The 19,072-nt window shown below is 42.3% G+C and overlaps 1 protein-coding gene across 1 annotated transcript; it reads left to right on the plus strand.

Moving 5' to 3' along the window:
* The first annotated feature begins 3,469 nt into the window (after positions 1 to 3,469).
* Positions 3,470 to 13,525, plus strand: LOC121942126 (NACHT, LRR and PYD domains-containing protein 3-like). The gene is given in 13 exon segments (XM_042485243.1): positions 3,470 to 3,566; positions 5,479 to 5,553; positions 5,556 to 5,772; positions 5,989 to 6,144; positions 6,960 to 7,884; positions 7,886 to 8,087; positions 8,089 to 8,822; positions 9,084 to 9,257; positions 10,398 to 10,571; positions 10,737 to 10,910; positions 11,764 to 11,937; positions 12,143 to 12,189; positions 12,826 to 13,525. Coding segments are annotated over 12 exon segments (3,588 nt in total). The 5' UTR covers positions 3,470 to 3,566; positions 5,479 to 5,490; the 3' UTR covers positions 13,374 to 13,525.
* Positions 13,526 to 19,072: the final 5,547 nt, after the last annotated feature.

Consider the following 19,072-nt stretch of genomic DNA (forward strand, 5'->3'; position numbering starts at 1 on the left):
TGTGCAAACCCTTTGGGTGTGACTAGGTCCACCTCTTCTGTCAGTCCAAATAGGATGGACTGATGATGATTGGCTGCAAAGCAAATACTGAGGTGAGCAGCCATGGACTTGTCTGGTAGAATTGTGTACATGTACAATTAGTGGGATCTGGTCCTTCCAATGCTCTTTCTCCTCGCCTGCAAACATTCTCAACATCTGCAGCAAGGTGGTAAGTTTGGCTGGGTTGCTTTGTGGGTGATATGATCGGCAGTGTCCTAAAACAGTACCTTCTCAGACTTAGGACCCCGGTCATGGTTTTTTTTGACAGGTACCCAAACCAGGATATGAAATCCTCTGCGCTCTGCTGCCGTCTGCCCAGATTTATCCAAGATGTAAGTAGTCACTGTGGTAGACACAGACAAGGTCTAAAGGGGAGCCAAAGAGGAGTGTAATACATAAACATTTTCTGGTGACATAGTCCCATCTCTCTTTTCAGGCATGGTCAGTAAAACAGTTCTCTAGCCAGGTGGACCTCTTTCTCGGTGCCAACATGCTCCATCTCATTGTAAAGAGATTTAAATTTGACTGGTTTGTATTTCACAGAGGGGACAAGCTGCTCTCTCAGTGGTCTGCCTATACAGGAGCCCTTTTTTTCAGGTCCATATCCAGCAGAATACAGGACAAACAACAACATCGGTGAGCTTATGAGCATGCCCAAAAGTGGCTTAAGTGTTCCTCAACATTCTTTTGACCATTTTACAGGGTTCCTAGAAGACAGTATGGGGCTTTTTGGATATCTCTGTGTGTTTGAGTCCCTGACCTTCCAGGTTTCACTTGTAGCAGCTCATGAAGAGGCCTTGCAATCCACAAGAAATCCTGGCTGTAGGATTCAGTTATAGCTTAGGAAACCATCACCTACTGTTTGTGATGTATTGTTTTTTTTCTTTCAAGAAATTTTACTCAAATGAAAGTAGGTATGTAGCAGTTTACTTAGATAAAAATAAAAAAAAGTGTCAGTTAAGATCTAATCTGAGTACACATTACTGCGTTACCCGGGAAGGGGGGCATCTTCAGACTACAAAATATGTATATACTAATGGAACAATATCAGTGATGTGACCCCTTATGTCCAAACCAACAGCAGTTTCACTTTCTATAGACTGTACTTTGTAGCCTGTACATATAACAGATTATAATTAAACTATAACCAGAAAAGAGACAAAATCAGTCAAAAACAAAAATAGAGTCTATAAACACTGGTGGCGTGTGCAAAAAGCAACATAAAGCTACTCAAATTAAAGAACCTGACACTTTCTCAAGGCATAATGTTAATATAACCAGTACAGTCTCCCTATCCAACTATCACTATTCCACTCAGCCTCTCTGTCCCACTGCGCTCTCAAAGATTTCAAACATGTTGAGCCGACTGTAAAAAAATTGCTATCAATATCAGGAAGTCCTCACACACCTCACTAAATGTAAATGTTCCCCAGTGAAAGCAGTACTCCTGCTGGATCCCATGAGCATTTTAGGTTGTTCAATAACATCAGTGTGTTTGATTTGGGTAATTTTGTGTGCTCAGCGAGTGGAGCATTATATTAGTAATTAATGTAATCCCAAGCGAATACTTGATAAAAGCCCTTAATTCAAAATAACATACATTTTTCAAAATACTCAAAATTAGAAGTACACAAAATGACTTTGTTAAAGTAACAAGAGTAACGAGAAAATATAAACACATCTAAATTACTTTGTTTTTCATTCCTTTCTTACTATTACCATCCTGCTGTTTTATTTTACAAAAAAAATCTATTGTTGATGTATTATTTGTATTGTTATTGTTATTAAGAAGTGTAATGTGTCTGTGTGTAATGGGGTTCTTCTTACACACAGACACAACTGCGCATTTGAAAAGTGTGCCACATTTTACAAATTTCCCCAAATGTAACTGTTTTTACAAGATGTTATTAGAATTATTCGGACTATTACTTCATCCTTTTTGTTTGTTTTTCTTTACCTTTTTTTCCTGTTTATTTTCCACATTCATGTATGATGGTAAAGTGTTTACCTTGTTGTTGTTGCTGTTGTTGTTGTTGTTGTTGTTGTTGTTGTTGTTGGTCCTTGGATAATGTTTTTGAAAACATTCCTATCATGGTTGTACCTGATAATTCACTGCTGTTTTACACTTTTTGTTTTTGCACAAAAAGTACTTAGGTCAATTTTATGCTTAAGAAGTACAAGTACACAAAAAACAATTTTGGTGGAGTTACAATAGGAAATGTAATTTGTTACGTCCACCATTGCTCCTCATACGGCTTTTTGCTACATCACTACCAGGACCCTCGACACTGCAAACACATCCAGATATCAAACTACTGATTTGCCTTATTTTTCATTCCTTCCTCACTATTACCATCGTGCTGTTTCATTTTATGAAATGATTATTATTGTTGTTGCTGTTGTTGTTCTTATTATATTTATTACCATTGTTAATGTTGTTTTTCTTGTCGCTGTTGTTTTTATTATTGTTGTTGTTGTTGTTGTTGTTGTTGTTGTTGTTGTTGTTGTTGTTGTTGTTGTTGTTACTAATAATTCCATCATTGATTTATATTTTTTATCTACGTTTTTTACATCCTGGGTCTTTAACAGGGGTCCAGGACCCCTAAGGGGTCATCAGAATTATTGAAGGGGGGACAGCACATTGTTTGTTTTTTTGAAAATGTCTTTTTTCTTTTCAAAAATTAAAATATGTATCAAAGTACAACTTTGGATTCATCAGCATTTAGCAGATTCAGTTTGAGACTGCAGTTTTAATGCTGATATGGTCGTCTGCCTAATTACCTACGTGTTCCGCTTAAAATGCAATCCATTTTATAATATTACTATAAAAAAAATATATATATATATATATATATATATATATAAAATAGTATTATACGGCATGTGTAACGGAGTCCATGCTCCATCTCATTTACAGCTAAGGGGTCCTCGGCCCAAAAAATGTTGAAGACCCCTGTATGTATGTGTGGATTGTTAAATTGTGTAGCTTGTTTTTGAAGTCTGTAATTGGATGATATTTGTTTGGTCGTACGTGTGAATTCACTACTGTTTTACACTTCCTGTTTTTGCACCAGTTTTAAAAAGGACTTAATCTATTACAATATTACTGATATTAACTGAAAGGTGCCACAATGAACTGCAATGAACTTTAGTTTCTGTGTGCTTTGGCTACAAACATTGTTGGTATAACTGAAATCAAAACAGAACAAACATTTTACAGAGGCAAAATTACTGTTAATGTGTGTGTCACATGAGTTTCAGTCAACCTCTCCTTCTCTTTGCTGATGCAGTGTGTGTTTGTCTCATGGTGTCCTGAGTTTACAGACAGCTTCTCCTCCCATCTGAGCGCTGACTGGGCAGGCCGTTTGTAACACTGCCACCTGCTGCTCACTGGAAGCACCTCAGCTCAGACGGACTTCCTGATCTTCCTTCATACTGACGTTTCTGGATCTGAAAGTGTGAAAATGTGACGGCTGTTGATCAGAGGAACAGACTCCGGCAGCCTCTATCGCTGTCTGCAGACGATGGTGGGAAGTCTTTATGATCTCATCTTGATGTGACTTTAAACAGGTGAGCAGTCTGACAGGTAACATGACTCACCTTTAAAAAGAAATCTCTGCTGTCATTCATGATGTTTTGAGGCTATATAATATGACGGCAGTGGTTAATTCTTTCGTCACTGGTGCTTCTGGTTTCTGGATTAAGTCATTGCTTTACTATGTAGAACATGTTTGTCCAAAATGAGCCTTGTTAGGTCCAGGTTAGTTGCATTTATTCATGACAAGGAAACAAGTCAGATTTGAGTCTCGATTAACATCTCCACTGACACACGGAAGAGTGTCTGAACTGGTTTGACTGCCTGAACACTCTTTGTTCTCCCGCTGTTCAAAGTTACACTCGACATTGTAGTACATTTGTTAACCGCAAGAAGGAGCGTGCGAGTTCAAATCCAAGATAGATGCCAGTGTACGGGGTCTAATGTTGAACACATTTAACTTTGGGACCAGACATAGTAGAGAAAATCATTAAAGGTGACATTTCTAACTAGTTTGGGAATGGTATTGATTTGGTGATACTTGAGTTTGCCAGAGATCAATAAAATCAAATAACACAAGATGTGGTTTAAAAAAAACCCAACTGAATCTGGCCCCATTTAAAGTTGTTCTAACAAATGGTGTAGGGACAGGAAAGAGCGTTTATTTAAGGGAGTACAGTATGAAGCAACAAGGTTATTTTTGGCACTGTGCTGTCACCCTGAGGAGTATATTGTTAATTGCTGTGATTGGCATTGCTGCATACAGTTTACATGTGTCAACTGTTCATAAAACATTTGGCATTGGCATAGATGTAAAATTACTTTATTTTTACTTTCAACAGTTTGTATGCCAAATACCGTAATCTACAAATTTCAATGGCTGCTGAAATATTAGTGTCTAATAACAAACTGATGGCATATATTCATGGAGGATCACATGAATATATGCCAAACACTGGTATTTACTGTTTGTAGATCTGAATTAAGTCACAAGTGATCTAGAACTTGTGTCTTCTTATCAAAAATGAGACTTTTCTTGTTCATTTTAGTCAGGTTAGCCCTGAAAACAGGTTAGATTTGAGTCTCCACTGACGTCACCGCTGAGACATGCGGGAGTTTCATAACCGGTCTGACAGCATGCATACTCTTTGTTCTCTGGCTGTTCAAAACCAAACAGACAACACTGAATTGTGATATCAGACATTTAGGAGGCGCGGCATGTGTTGTTGTACTTAGGTTTGATTTGTTGGGTTGGTTTGAAGACATACAGTTGTTTTTGATTGGCAGGTGTTTATCACAAACTCATTAAATCTCAGTCTCATTAAAAGTGCAAATCTGTCGTTAGCATAGCAACATTTTAATCTGGAACTACAGACTGAATAAAAAAATCATCCAGAGGTTTCTGAAGGGACACACTGAAACCTGCAGTTTGTCTCTGTCAGTTACTGGAGACCGGTAATTCTGATATGGGCAGAGAGGACATGACCTGGGTGCAGCTGAGGTGTGATAGGCAAATGCTGTCTCCCAATGGACAAACTGTATGGGAGCATTATCAAGCACAACATACAACAGAGACTCTGGACTTGTTGACACACTGAAGTCGTATATCTAGAAAACATGGGAAAGAATTTCACTTTCAAAACTTCAACAATGAGTGTCCTCAATTTCCAAACACTTACTGAGTGTTGTTGAAAGAAAAGGTGATGTCACACAGTGGAAGATATGCCTGGAGTGTACAGCCCCCCCCCCAAAAAAAAAGTTTGTGCATAAAATATCTTGCTTTGTGTAGTATTCAACTGAATATTGGTCAAAACCGATTTGCAAATGATTGCATTCTGTGCATTTCTGTCACAGTTGTTCTACACTTTTCAGAACTGCCTGATTTTTTTTGTTTTTTGTTTTAGTAGTAAGCCAAGATGACGGCAGTGGACATTTTGAACGCTCTGGAGGGTCTGATAGGAGAATTCATGATAGGAGATAGACTTTCAAGTGGTATCTGCAGCAACGAGACATCCTGGAGGGCTACGAAGCCATCAAAGTGTTCAAGCTGGAGAAAGCAAAGAGGTGGGACACAGTGACTCTGATGGTGAACAACTTTAAACTTCATGGAGCTCTGAAGATGACCAAGAAGATTTTAAAGATGATGAACAGGAATGATCTGGTGCAGGATCTGCCAGAGACCAGATCACGACCGCAAGGTCAGTCACACTCTTTAAATGTGTATTATCTCATCCTTTAGTATTTTATTATTTATTCTGAGTTTAAAATTCTATTTTCCATTTATGAATAACCCTTCAGTACATAACAGGCAAACTCTAAGAACCTGAAAATGAATTAACTAGCTCTGAACAAGTTAATGATAAATAATGAGTAATAAGTCAAAAAAAAAAAAAAACGAGACCTGTCTCTCACAGATTCAGTGGATGTCAGTGATGTTGGAGAGACTTCAGAGAACAGAGGACCTTCTTCCTGTCAGAGTGCAGGTAAAGCTGCTGTAGTCTTTGGTACAAATGAAGGCCTAAAGAGACAAAGTGAGGAACCTGCAAGACAAGAAACCACAAGAGCTCCAGGTAAAGAGCCATATATTAGTAACATGAATTAATGGGACATGAACGTGTGCAAACTGAGAGAGAGAGAGAGAAGGAAAGAAGAAGAGAGTGTATCATTTGAAGTCGCCCAGCAGATTAGGCTAATATCAGTCTAACTAGGAGCCCGTTCAAGGCAAGCCTGAGCCAGCCCTAACTAATAAGCTTTATCAAAGAGGAAAGTCTTAAGCGTACTTTAAATGTAGAGATGATGTCTGCCTGCTGGACTGAAAGTGGAAGATGGTTTCACAGAAGAGGAGCCCGATAGCTGAAGGCTCAGGCTCTCGCTCTACTTTTAGAGAATCTAGAACCACAAGTAACCCTGCATTTTCAGAGCACTGCTCAAGAAGGATAATAGGGAACTATGAGCTCTGAAAAATATGACCGAGCATGACCATTCAGAGCTTTGTAAGTGAGAAAGATTTTACAGGGATCCAGTGCAGGGAAGCTAAAAAAAATAAATATAAAATCTTTCCTTAGTTGGTGTTTGTGCATGTGCCTCAGCATTCTGGATCAGTTGGGGAGTCTTATTTGACCAACCTGATGATAAGGCATTGCAATAGTCAAGCCTAGAAGTAACAAATGTGTGGACTAGTTTATCTGTATATCTTTGACAGAGAGTATGCCTCTTTTTTTCAATATTAGGAAGGTGACTGAATGAAAAAAGTTTTTTTTATATATTAGAGTTAAAGAATAGATCTTAATCATATATTAACAAAACAAAAAGCATGTTTACTGATGCTCCTGAGACGAGAGGCATCTTTACAGTTTTTTTTTCTACGTCTCATTATGTCTCACAGATTTGATTGTACCAGTGCCGGAGCCACAACACATCTTGTATTACCAACAAATGCTTCAATCCAACTTCCGGGAAAAGTTTATGAGTGCACAAGAGGGGTGGGCACCGAAGAAGGATGAGCAGCCCCTAGATGATATCCTCACAGAGCTGTACATCACAGCCAAGCACAACGTACACATCAACACACAGCATGAGGTCATCCAGGTTGATACAGAGGGGAAACCAACAGATACAGAAAAACCAATTAATCCCTATAACATATTTGACCCCCCTTCTGGAAAATCTAATCATATCAGAACAGCGCTCACCAACGGAATCGCAGGAATTGGAAAAACTTTTCTTGTGCGGAAGTTTGTGTTGGGCTGGGCTGAAGGAAGAACCAATCAAGATGTGCATCTCATTTTCCCCTTCAGTTTCCGCCAGCTGAATTTATGGAAGAGAGAAAAGATGTGTTTGGCAGAGCTCATTCATGGATGTATCAGGGAAACCAGAGGCATCAAGAAAGAAGCTCTCAATTACATCTTCTCAACTCTGCAGTCATCAGGAAACACCAACTACGACAAGAGCAACTTCAAACTCCTGTTCATTTTGGATGGAGGGGATGAGAGCCGCCCTCAGCTGGACTGCTCTGCGAATGAAAACCTGGCAGTTAACTTTGATGTGACCGCGTTGACGTCAGTGGATGTGCTGCTGAACAACCTCATCAAGAAGAATCTGCTTCCCGCCGCTCGCCTCTGGATAACCACACGACCTGCAGCAGCCCATCAGATCCATTCTGATTATGTTAACATCATGACGGAGATCAGAGGGTTCACCGACCCACAGAAGGAGGTCTACTTCAAGAAGAGATTCGGAAATGAGAAGGCCATCAGGATCTTCTCTCACATCAAGGCATCACGAAGCCTCCACATCATGTGCCACATCCCGGTTCTGCTGGATCACTGCTACAGTCCTGGAGGAGGTGATGAAGACCAGAAAAGGAGGAGAGCTGCCCAAGACCCTGACTGAGATGTACGCAGAATTCTTGAAGATTCAGATTCATCAGACAGAAAATAAGGAAGGCCCAGAAAAGTGCGTCCAGTACATTGAGTCATTAGCAAAACTGGCTTTTCACCAGCTGGAAAAGGAGCAACCTGATCTTCTACGAGAAAGATCTCAAAGAGAGTGGCATTGATGTCAGTGGAGCCTCGGTATACTCAGGAGTGTTCACACAGATCTTCAAGGAGGAACGTGGGAAGAAGAATGATGAAGACAAGATGTTCAGCTTCGTCCATCTGAGTGTTCAGGAGTTTCTGGCTGCTCTTCATGTCCATCTGACCTTCATCAAGTCTGGAGTCAACCTGCTGTCAGAAGAACAAACAACTTCCTGGAAGGGGTGGTTTCCATTTAGTCAAACACCTGATCTAACACATTTCTACCAGACTGCCGTGGACAAGGCAATACAGAGTCCAAATGGACACCTGGACTTGTTCCTTCGCTTTCTCCTGGGACTTTCACAGCGAACCAATCAGAGTGTCCTACGAGGTCTGGTGGCACAAACAGGAAGTAGCTCACAGATCAGTCAGAAAACAGTCCAATACATCAAGAAGAAGATCTGTGAGGATCTCTCTGCAGAGAGATGCATCAACCTGTTTCACTGTCTGAATGAGCTGAATGATCGCTCTCTGGTGGAGGAGACCCAACAGTCCCTGAGATCAGGACGTCTGTCCACAGACGAACTGTCTCCTGCTCAGTGTTCGGCTCTGGGCTTCATTTTACTGACATCAGAAGAAGATCTGGACGTGTTTGACCTGAAGAAATACTCTGCTTCAGAGGAGGCTCTTCTGAGGCTGCTGCCGGTGGTCAAAGCCTCCAACAAAGCTCTGTGAGTGCACCGATAACTGCAGATACTAACTGTATCACAACTGATTTGGTCTCAGCTACTAATGTATGAGGCAACTGATAATTCTAAGATTTAAGTCAACAGATAGATTGATCAGTAAAAAAAAAATCCTCCCATCACCTGTGACCCTAATATTTGATTTTTTTCTTATCAGCTCAGTAAGGGCAGCCACAGAAATGTGATGTCTTTTACATTGTAGATAGCAGAAACAGTAACAGTTTTTCTCCACTAACTCTCCTTCAGGCTGACCGGCTGTAATCTGTCAGAGAGAAGCTGTGAAGCTCTGTCCTCAGTTCTCGGTTCCCCGTCCTCTCGTCTGAGACACATGGACCTGAGTCACAACAACCTGCAGGGTTCAGGAGTAGAGCTGCTCTCTCCGGGGCTGAAGAGTCCGCACTGTAAACTGGAGGCTTTCAGGTTAGGAGTGATTAACCTGCAAATGGTGAACCAGAACTATCACAAGATTTTGCAATTTCTCCTGTCAGTTTAACACTTTCAGCTTTTTTTTCTGTTTTTGTTTAGGTTGTTTTTTTAATGGATGGACACAAAATAGCCAAAATGGGTGAAGTGAAATTTAAAAAAAATGTTTCAAATTTAAACCGAAAAGTGGTGCATGCATGCGTATTCACTCTCTTGCTATGAAGCTCCTAAATATGACCTGGTGCCCTCAGTGTAGGCCACAACAGGGCCAGACTGTTAACAAACCAAACACTTTAAAAAAGACCACCTAAAGCTGTTACACACACACAGCAACCAAAAAATGCACACACAGCAAAATGCAATTAACTAACCATCAACACATAGGCCGACACAGCCAATAAATAAAGTGGATTTGTTTTTCACTCACCTCAGCTGAAGGGGCAATGAGGGAAGTGGAAGTTACACTGGTGAAAATGGTAATATTACTCAGTTTTTTCTTTTAATTACACTTTAGTTCATTTTGTTGATCAGCAAAGGAAAATCCTCAGATAAGCGTATGCTAACAAGTTGCTGTGCATTTTTTTCTTGATTGATTGTTTTCAGTAGGGCAGAACAAAACGAAACAAAGCCTTCACATTAACAGTTTATCTGACGTTTATTTCAATTGGCCCTGACTGTATGCTGGCGCACCTGGGTGCTCGGCCTTCTTCGGCTGCTCGGGCCCCAAGGACGCACCTTGTACGGTAGCCTTGGCCACTGGTGTGAATGTATCTGAATGTGATGTAGTGTAAAAGCACTTTGAGTGACTAGGGTGCCTTTGACCAGAGAAGCACTGCACAAGTTCAGTTCATTTACCATTTACCATATGCACACACCTCTTTTAAAATGATTATTTTTCACATTTAAAAAAAAAAACAAAAAACAAGTGTTTTTCCATTTCATTTCACCAATTTTGATTATTTTCTGTAGGTCTGATAAAGATATTTCAAAATGAAAAAAAATTAAGTCACATATTTTAATGCAACAAAAAGGGGGAAAATGCCAAGAGGGCTTAATACTTTTGCAAGACACCATAATTAGAAGTCATATCAAATACTGATAGTAATGTTTTCACATATTTTATGTGCATATTTCTAGAGTGAGCGGCTGTAATCTGTCAGAGAGAAGCTGTGAAGCTCTGTCCTCAGTTCTCAGCTCCCCGTCCTCTCGTCTGAGACACCTGGACATGAGTAACAACAACCTGAAGGATTTAGGATTGACGCTGCTCTTTCCTGGACTGAAGAGTCCACACTGTCAACTGGAGACTCTCAGGTTAGGAATAGCAAAGCTGCAAAGGCTAAATCAGAGCTGTCACAAGATTTTGTGATTTTTCTTTATTCACTTTTGTTTTATGAAAGTAGTACTTACCTATATATTCATGTCAGTCGTGTGTATTGAAGATAGAAATATTTTCAAATGTGCTGTACATATTTTTAGGCTGAGTCGCTGGGATCTGTCAAAGAGAAGCTGTGGGGTTTGGTCCTCAGTTCTCAGCTCATTATCCTCCAATCTCAGACACCTGGACTTGAGTAACAACGACCTGCAAGATTTAGGAGTGGAGCTGCTCTCTCCTGGACTTAAGAGTCCACATTGTATACTGGAGACTCTCAGGTCAGGTTTAATCTTCTGTTTAACATACAACCATTCAGCTTTTGCTTGCCATACAACTTAACCCAGAAATCAGCTGTTTTAATTCACAAGCTCTGATAAACCTGCTTTACATGACTGACCCGCATCAGACAGAAGACAGACACAGTTGGAGAGCAGCTGCTGAAGAACATGAAACATCTAGTTGCTAAAGAGTTAGATGTTATTCTGTTGGTGAGAGGCTTACTTCCTTTTTAAAACGCAGCACTCTGTACAGTACCATCTGAGTCTCACATTGTGTTGCCAGTGCTACAAGTACAGCATACAACACTTTTACAAAGTGCATCCATCCATCCATACAAACCTACAACCAAACACACGCCAGCATCCATTCGAACACAAACATACATGATAGAAAGTTGTAAGAAAAGACGAGCACTGAAGTCGAGTGAGGCAAAGCTGGTAGGATTTATGGGAATGCTGACCTATAGAAATTAGTTTTCGGCTGTTGTTGAAAAGAGAACACAGATTCCCGAGGTCTGATGGGAGAGCTGTTCCAAAGTTTTGTTGCTGCCACCAAAAAAGCACAGTCATCTCTGGTTTTAAAATGTCAATGAGGAACAGATAAAAGGCCCTGATCAGATGACAGGAGGGGACAACCAATAGAATAAGGGCCCCAGTAATTCTGTTATGTATGCAGGGGCCCGGCCATGCAGAGCCTTATACAGTAATAACATTTTGAAATAGATTCTGTGTTTTACTGGAAGCCTATGGAAGCAAGAACTGGGGTTATATGAATGTGAATGTGTTAGTGTTGTGTTTTCTACAAGAAAAAGTTGAAAAACAATGGAATATCATTCTCTGTGTGTGATAACAGGCTGTCGGGCTGTCGGATCACAGAGAAAGGCTGCACTTCTCTGGCCTCAGCTCTGAGATCCAACCCGTCCCATCTGAGAGAGCTGGACCTGAGCTACAACCATCCAGGAGACTCTGGAGAGAAGCTACTCACTGCTGGACTTGAGGATCCACACTGGAGACTGGACACTCTCAGGTACGAGCAGACAGTAAGAGCTCACAACCTGAGGACTGTTGGTTCACTGTCTTTACTGGCAGCACTGCTGATAACAGTGAAGACAGTAACTGATGTGCTGAGAGTCCCTGTCCCCACTGAGACTCTTTTGAAACTTATTATGAGTGATGCTATGATTGATGAAGAAGTTGCTGAAGGTTAATTCGGATTTTGTTTCTTTCTCCAGGTTGGAATATGGTGGACAGCACAGGCTAAGACCTGGTCTGAGAAAATGTGAGTGTGTGTTTATTCATTGAAACAGGGTGAAAGATACAAGGTAGTTTTATTAGTCATTTTTTAAACAAAGTTTAAAAAAGTAGATTACAATATGTCCTTGATCTCCTGCTACATCTTTGGAGTTGAAGGATGAGTTGATTAAAATCAGCTGCTATGAAGGCTCCATCCAGTCCCTTCAGCATGTTGCTGCTGATGTAATCAATCAATTTCTGCAGAGCATTTTTTGAATTTGCATCGGAGTCTTGTTTCCTATTGACTGCCAACAGGGTCTTCCTATCCAGTATAACAGCTTGATCCGGGATGTTAGGGTTTAACCGTGTCTCTGAGAAAATGTGCACAGAGCAGCGTCTCATTCGTTGCTGAGTGAGCCTCAATCATAACTCATCCACTTCAGTCTCCTCTGACCGAACATTAGCCAGAAGAAGGCTTGGTAGAGCCAACCCACACAACTTTTCCTGATGTTGATAAGTGCTTCTTTGTCTTAGAAACAAGTGGCTGAGATGAGCAGTTTGTGTATCTGCATCTAATTCGTAGTTTGGAAGAAGATCCATAGAGATAAGTCAGTGTGTGAAGTTTTGATCTGACAGTCAGGTGTGATGGGTGATGCTGTCTTGTGTTTGTTCTCTCCATCAGACGCATGTGGACTCACATTGGACATGAACACAATACACCGACACCTCAAACTGTCCGACAACAACCAAACAGTGACAGCAGTGAAAGAGAAGCAGCCATATCCAGATAAACCGGAGAGATTTGACAACTCATACCAGCTGCTGTGCAAAGATGGTGTGACTGGTCGCTGTTACTGGGAGGTGGAGTGGAGAGGAGAGGTGGAGGTATCAGTGAGTTACAGAGGAATCAGAAGGAAAGGAGACAGCGCTGACTGCAGGTTTGGAGGGAATGATCAGTCCTGGAGTCTGAGCTGCTGTGAAGATGGTTACTCTGTCAGTCACAATGGCAGGAGCACACACCTGTCCCACTCCCCCCACTCCTTCCAGTCTTATGCACCTAACAGAGTGGGGGTCTATGTGGATGGTCCAGCTGGCTCTGTGTCCTTCTTCACCGTCTACTCTGATTTACGGTTCCACCTCTACACCTTTAACACCATGTTCACTAAACCTGTTTATCCTGGATTTGGGTTGTCCTACGGTTCTTCAATGTCTCTGTGGTCACTGTTGTAATTTTTAAGTGTTTGATTTTTTTGCACAGTATACAGTGCAGGGAGAGTCAAAACAACCCAGTGGATAAAGCTTCTGGCCAAAAATGCTAAAATTTGTACTTTTGCCTTACACTTTCTAATTTTCATGTTAATAAATTTAATTTACCAACAACACCTGGTTTTATGTTGCTTCTGTAATGTCTGCTGGACATCTAATAAGACGAAGAACGCATCTGTAACTTGGAACACTCATGCCGTTTATTAACGTGCTGCGGCCATGATACAACACCAACAAAACACACCTTGTTCACCGAACTCCCGTGCCTGTGAATCCTCGCGGCATCTACAATGATGCATTCAAGGTCGCCTATCACTGTAGGAATTTCCATACATTACATCTCCCCCACAAGGATATATTCTCTCCCTTATGTTTGCCAAATTCAATAACATCTTTAGTCTGAGAGGCTCTTTACAACTTAACAATCTTTTCTATCTCTCATGAAATTTGCAATCTACATAAGAACATGACTACAAATTATGAACAATAAGATTTATCCATTTGACTTATCTTACTTAATTTACAACACACTTCTCTGTCAATTTCTTTCATTTGTTTTACTGTTATCACAGTTTTTTTTTTTTTTTTGTTTTGTTTTTTTTAAGATATGTCCTCACAAATCCAGCCGTGGGGCTGGCTTACTCACTCTACCAGAGCGAGTCACAGTCACTGTCCCTGGGGAGCGTGGGGCTGCTGCTCCCACCAAGGTGTCAGTGCTTGCGTGTTCCATGTCTATTTCAGTCCCAGAATCCTCAGTCATCTCAACAGTAGCCTGCTCTGTGGATGGAGGGGCGTGCACTGGTACTGAAGGAACACTCAACAAATGGCGTCGATTTCTCCTGTACTGTCCTCCTTGAGCTGTGTCCACCACATAAGATCTAGGAGTGGAACTGACTCCACGAACAGTACCTGGTGTTGACCATTGTTTCTCATTGTCCAGTTTCAAGAGAACTCTGTCTCCTGGGTTCAGCAGGGGGAGACTCCGTACCCCGTTCCTTCGGTCGTAGTGGTACGCTTGTCTCTGCTTGGCTGCAGCATCTGCTTGCCTGATTTCCTCCTTATCAGGCCAGTTCGGGTCCAGATTTCCAGACAGTGTAGGTAAAGTTGTCCGGATTTGGCGACCCATCAGCAACTCGGCAGGACTGGCTCCAGTGGATGATGACGGCGTGGCTCTGTAGACCATCAGAGCCAGGAGGGGGTCTTCCTGCCTAAGAATCCCTTTCGCTATCTGTACAGCCCTCTCGGCTTGTCCATTACTCTGAGCGTAATGTGGACTGGATGTTATGTGAATAAAGTCATATTTCTCGCTGAACTGCCTAAATTCCTCTGAGACTAGCTGTGGTCCGTTGTCACTTACTAGAACCTCTGGAATACCATACCTTGCAAATGTGGCTTTTAGCTTTTCTATAACCTGACTGCTGGTGGTCACAGGTAGGTGCAGGAGCTCTAAATACCTGGAATAGTAGTCTGACACTACCAGATAAGACTGTTTCTTGTGCTCGCACAAATCTACACCTACTCTTTGCCAAGGTCTGGAAGGTAGCTCGGTTGGCTTTAATGGCTCTTTTCTCTGTGTGTTTCTGTTCTCCCTGCAAAACTTGCACTGAGTTACTTTAGTTATTATGTCCTGTGAGATTCTTGGCCACCATACTGACTGATTGGCTCTCTCTCTGCATTTAACTAGCCCTTGATGACCATCATGAATCCTCTCCACTATCTCTGTTCTCATGCAGGTGGGGATTACAATACGTTTTCCTCTGATTACTAACCCATCTATCACTGATAACTCCCCTCTCACCTTATAGAAATCCCTGACTGATGCCGGTACTGTCTTTTCATAATCTGGCCACCCTAACTGGATGAACTGGCTCACTGCTTGCAGCTGCGGGTCGGTGGCTGTGTGGTCTCTGATCTCTTGCATCCTGTGTGGTGATGCTGGAACATGGCTCAGGACTGAGTCTATGTGTGCATCCACATCGTCGCTGGACTTCTCATCACCCGGACTCTGCACAGGGCCCCGGGATAGAGCGTCAGCTACTGCCAATGTCTTTCCAGGTGCATACACAGCCTCTGCGTTAAAGCGCATCAGTCTCATCAACAGTCTCTGGCACCTTATGGGGACGTTATCAAGGTCTTTGCTGTTCATTAAGGGTACTAGGGGCTTGTGGTCTGTAATCAGTTTAAAGCTGTCAAGTCCGAACAGATATTTGTCAAAGTGCTCACATGCCCAAACACTAGCCAAACATTCCTTTTCTATTTGGGCATACCTGGTCTCAGCATCCCTGAGCCTCCTGGAGCAGTAGGCTACAGGTTTCCAGTCCTCATCATGCTGCTGTAACAGGACTCCTCCGAGCCCATAGCTGCTGGCGTCAGCCGACACCACTGTGGGCTTTTTAGCATCGTAGAAAGCGAGTACAGGTGCCGATGCTAAGGCTGTCTTCAGTCTCTGGAAGGCAGTCTGCTGCGCTGGTCCCCACAGCCATTCCACCCTCGAGTTCAGCAGTGCATAGAGTGGTTGTCCTTCTGTAGAGAGCTCTGGGATGAATTTGCCCATGAAGTTGACCATTCCCAAAAACCGCTTGAGCTCTGACACATTTTGGGGTTGTGGGAATTTTTGGATGCCAATCACTTTCTCCGGGTCAGGTCTCACACCATTTTCATCAAAGATGTGCCCCAGGAAACGAATCTGCCGCTGTCTGAACTTGCATTTTTCTTTGTTCAGTTTGAGGCCGGCCGCCTTTATCACTTCAAGTACCTGCTCCAAGCGTCTATTGTGGATCTCCTCAGTTTCTCCGTGTACTAGGATGTCGTCCATGTAGACCTCTGTTCCTTCCAGCCCTTGTAGAGTCTCTGCCATTTTCCGCTGGAATATTTCTGGAGCGCTTGTTATTCCAAAGGGTAGTCTGCGGAAAGCATACCTCCCAAAGGGAGTGATGAAGGTGGTCAGTTTGCGGCTTTCTTCATGCAGGGGAATTTGGTAAAATCCACTGGCGGCGTCCAGTGATGTGAACACTTTCGACCCTGAGAGCCGTGGCATGATTTCCTCTATGGTAGGTAGCACATACTTTTCTCTTTTCACTGCACGATTTAGCTTCCTTAGGTCTGCACAGCACCGGACCTCTTTCCTGTTAGGCTTTAGAACTGGGACCATGGCAGCACACCACTCTGTGGGCTGTGTCACCTTTTCGATGATGCCCTCATTTTCCAACCGGAGCAACTCCTTCTTTACTAGAGGCATAAGTGGTAGTGGCACACGTCTGGCAGTATGCACGGCGTATGGCTGTGCATCCTCTTTGAGCATGATTTTAACAGGTTCAGTCTTTAGCAGGCCGCTGGTTCCGAACACAGTGCTGACATGCTCCACTCTCTTAACTAAACCCATATTTACTGCTTCTGGGCGGCTGAGCAAACTGCTGCTGTTTCCTTTAATCACATACACAGGAAAAGTGTATTCTTTACCTTTGTAGACTGTATTAGCTCTGAACCAACCTATACATTTGAGCTCACCCCCTGGTCCAACAAAGGGTATCTCTGCAGGGCCCAGTCTATAGGTTTTGGGAAGAGTCTTAAATGTCTTTTCACTTATGACGGTCACATCTGCCCCCGTATCTATTTTAAAGGCTAGGGGTGCATTTCCAATGTTAAGAGTAACAGTCCATTTGTCATGGCTAGCTGCTTCACTAACCTCGCCCAGAAACTGAAACTGTCCCATGCTTTCTGTGACTTTGCTCAGTGTTTTGGTACGACACACACGTGCCCAGTGTCCTCTCTTGTTGCACTTTTTACAGGTGCTCTTAAAAGCCGGGCATTTCTTTTTATTGTAGTGCTGGGTGCCGCACCTACCACAGTTCTGTACGTCCTTAGGACCGCTTGTAGCTCCGCGTGCCGTGGTTCCTCTCCTGTGTTGTTCCTGTCCTTGTCTGCCGAAGTTAACATTAGCCACCTGTAGCTCCGGTGGGTTGGTCTGGAGGCTAATCTGTTTAGCAACCTCCTCTTGCTGGCGCACTTGCTGGATAACTTGTGCTAGCGTCAAGTCTGCAGTGAGCTGAAACTTCTGAGACAACTCCTTGTCTCTAATGCCCACGACCAGTCTATCTCGGATGTGTTCATCTCTTTGGTCGCCAAACTCACAGTTTTCTGCTAGCTCATACAGTACTCTTATGTATGCTTCTGCTTTCTCACCGGGTAGCTGGCTCCGTTGATAAAAGCATGCCCGTTCGTGTATTAAATTCCGTCTAGGAATGAAGTAGTCGTCGAATTTCTTCAAAACGGCGTTGTAGTCTTTCTTGTCATCCTCTTCTTCAAACTGGAATGAGCTGAATATTTTCTCTGCTTCACTGCCCATCGCGTAAATGAGCGAGCAGACCTGGACTTCCCCGTCCTCTCTGTTTAGCTTAGCCGCTGTCCTGAAGCGCGAAAACCGTTGCTTCCACTCCGGCCATTCCCCGGGGCTTGCAAACTTAAACTCCTCTGGAGGATTAAACTTCGTCATGTCGATCGGTTCTGGTCACTTTCCGTCACTTCTGACACCATGTAATGTCTGCTGGACATCTAATAAGACGAAGAACGCATCTGTAACTTGGAACACTCATGCCGTTTATTAACGTGCTGCGGCCATGATACAACACCAACAAAACACACCTTGTTCACCGAACTCCCGTGCCTGTGAATCCTCGCGGCATCTACAATGATGCATTCAAGGTCGCCTATCACTGTAGGAATTTCCATACATTACAGCTTCTCTTTCCCCTCACGAGCTTATACAGTAACATTGATGGTTCATTGTATCAGAAGGTTTTGAAATGTCTGATAGGATGATATTCTGCGGTGCAGTTGAGGAGCAGAGACACCTGTTGAAGCTTCAGTCAGGAAACGTTTATTACGAGCACTCGGGTCGACACAGGAACAGGGGAAACATGCAAGAGACCATTTGACAACGAACGGAGAAAACACTGGTATTTATGCAGTTGTTATGACGTAGACGGTTGAGATCAAATTCTAACGCGTCAGGAACCGAAGGTTCTTCTGAGAAGTGAGGAATGTGTTTGTGTTGCTAAATCTGCCGGCACTGGTCCATCTCAGGTATCTATGGTCAACTTACAGGCACCAAGGCGTCGCTATATATGGGTAGTTCTTTACTTGAGGTAGACATAGAGTCTCGAACTAACTGTGGGGGATGCACGATCCGAAAATACATACTAACAATGTCTATGAAAATACTACAAGCAAATTCATTATCATCAAGTGGAGAGGTAACTTTGTCAATCAGGTGAAGCAGAGGCATTTAAGTGAACAAACTCGTGTTTGTAAAGAATAAAATTACAATTGAAATGTGAATAAATTCTTTTGTATATAATTTTTAAAAAATGTTTTTTTTTAAAACATGGAAATATAATTATGAGTCTAGAAGTTATTAAAGCAATACGAATCATCTGCTTTACACAGGGAATAACTTCGGGAACTTAAAATCCTCTCAAATAGCACTATTTTTTAAGAACAAGGAGAAAATGTGAACAAGTGGGCGCAATATTATCTATTAATTAGCCGTGTCAACTGGATTGTCAAAATAATTTTTACCATCCAAAAAGACTGAGGGAGGCTCTGGGGGAGTATTTTCTCAAAACTGATCTATGACTTTTCATGTGGTTTTATACCTCTTAGAT

The sequence above is a fragment of the Plectropomus leopardus genome, chromosome 4, assembly GCF_008729295.1.
Source record: "Plectropomus leopardus isolate mb chromosome 4, YSFRI_Pleo_2.0, whole genome shotgun sequence".
NCBI lineage: Eukaryota > Metazoa > Chordata > Actinopteri > Perciformes > Serranidae > Plectropomus > Plectropomus leopardus.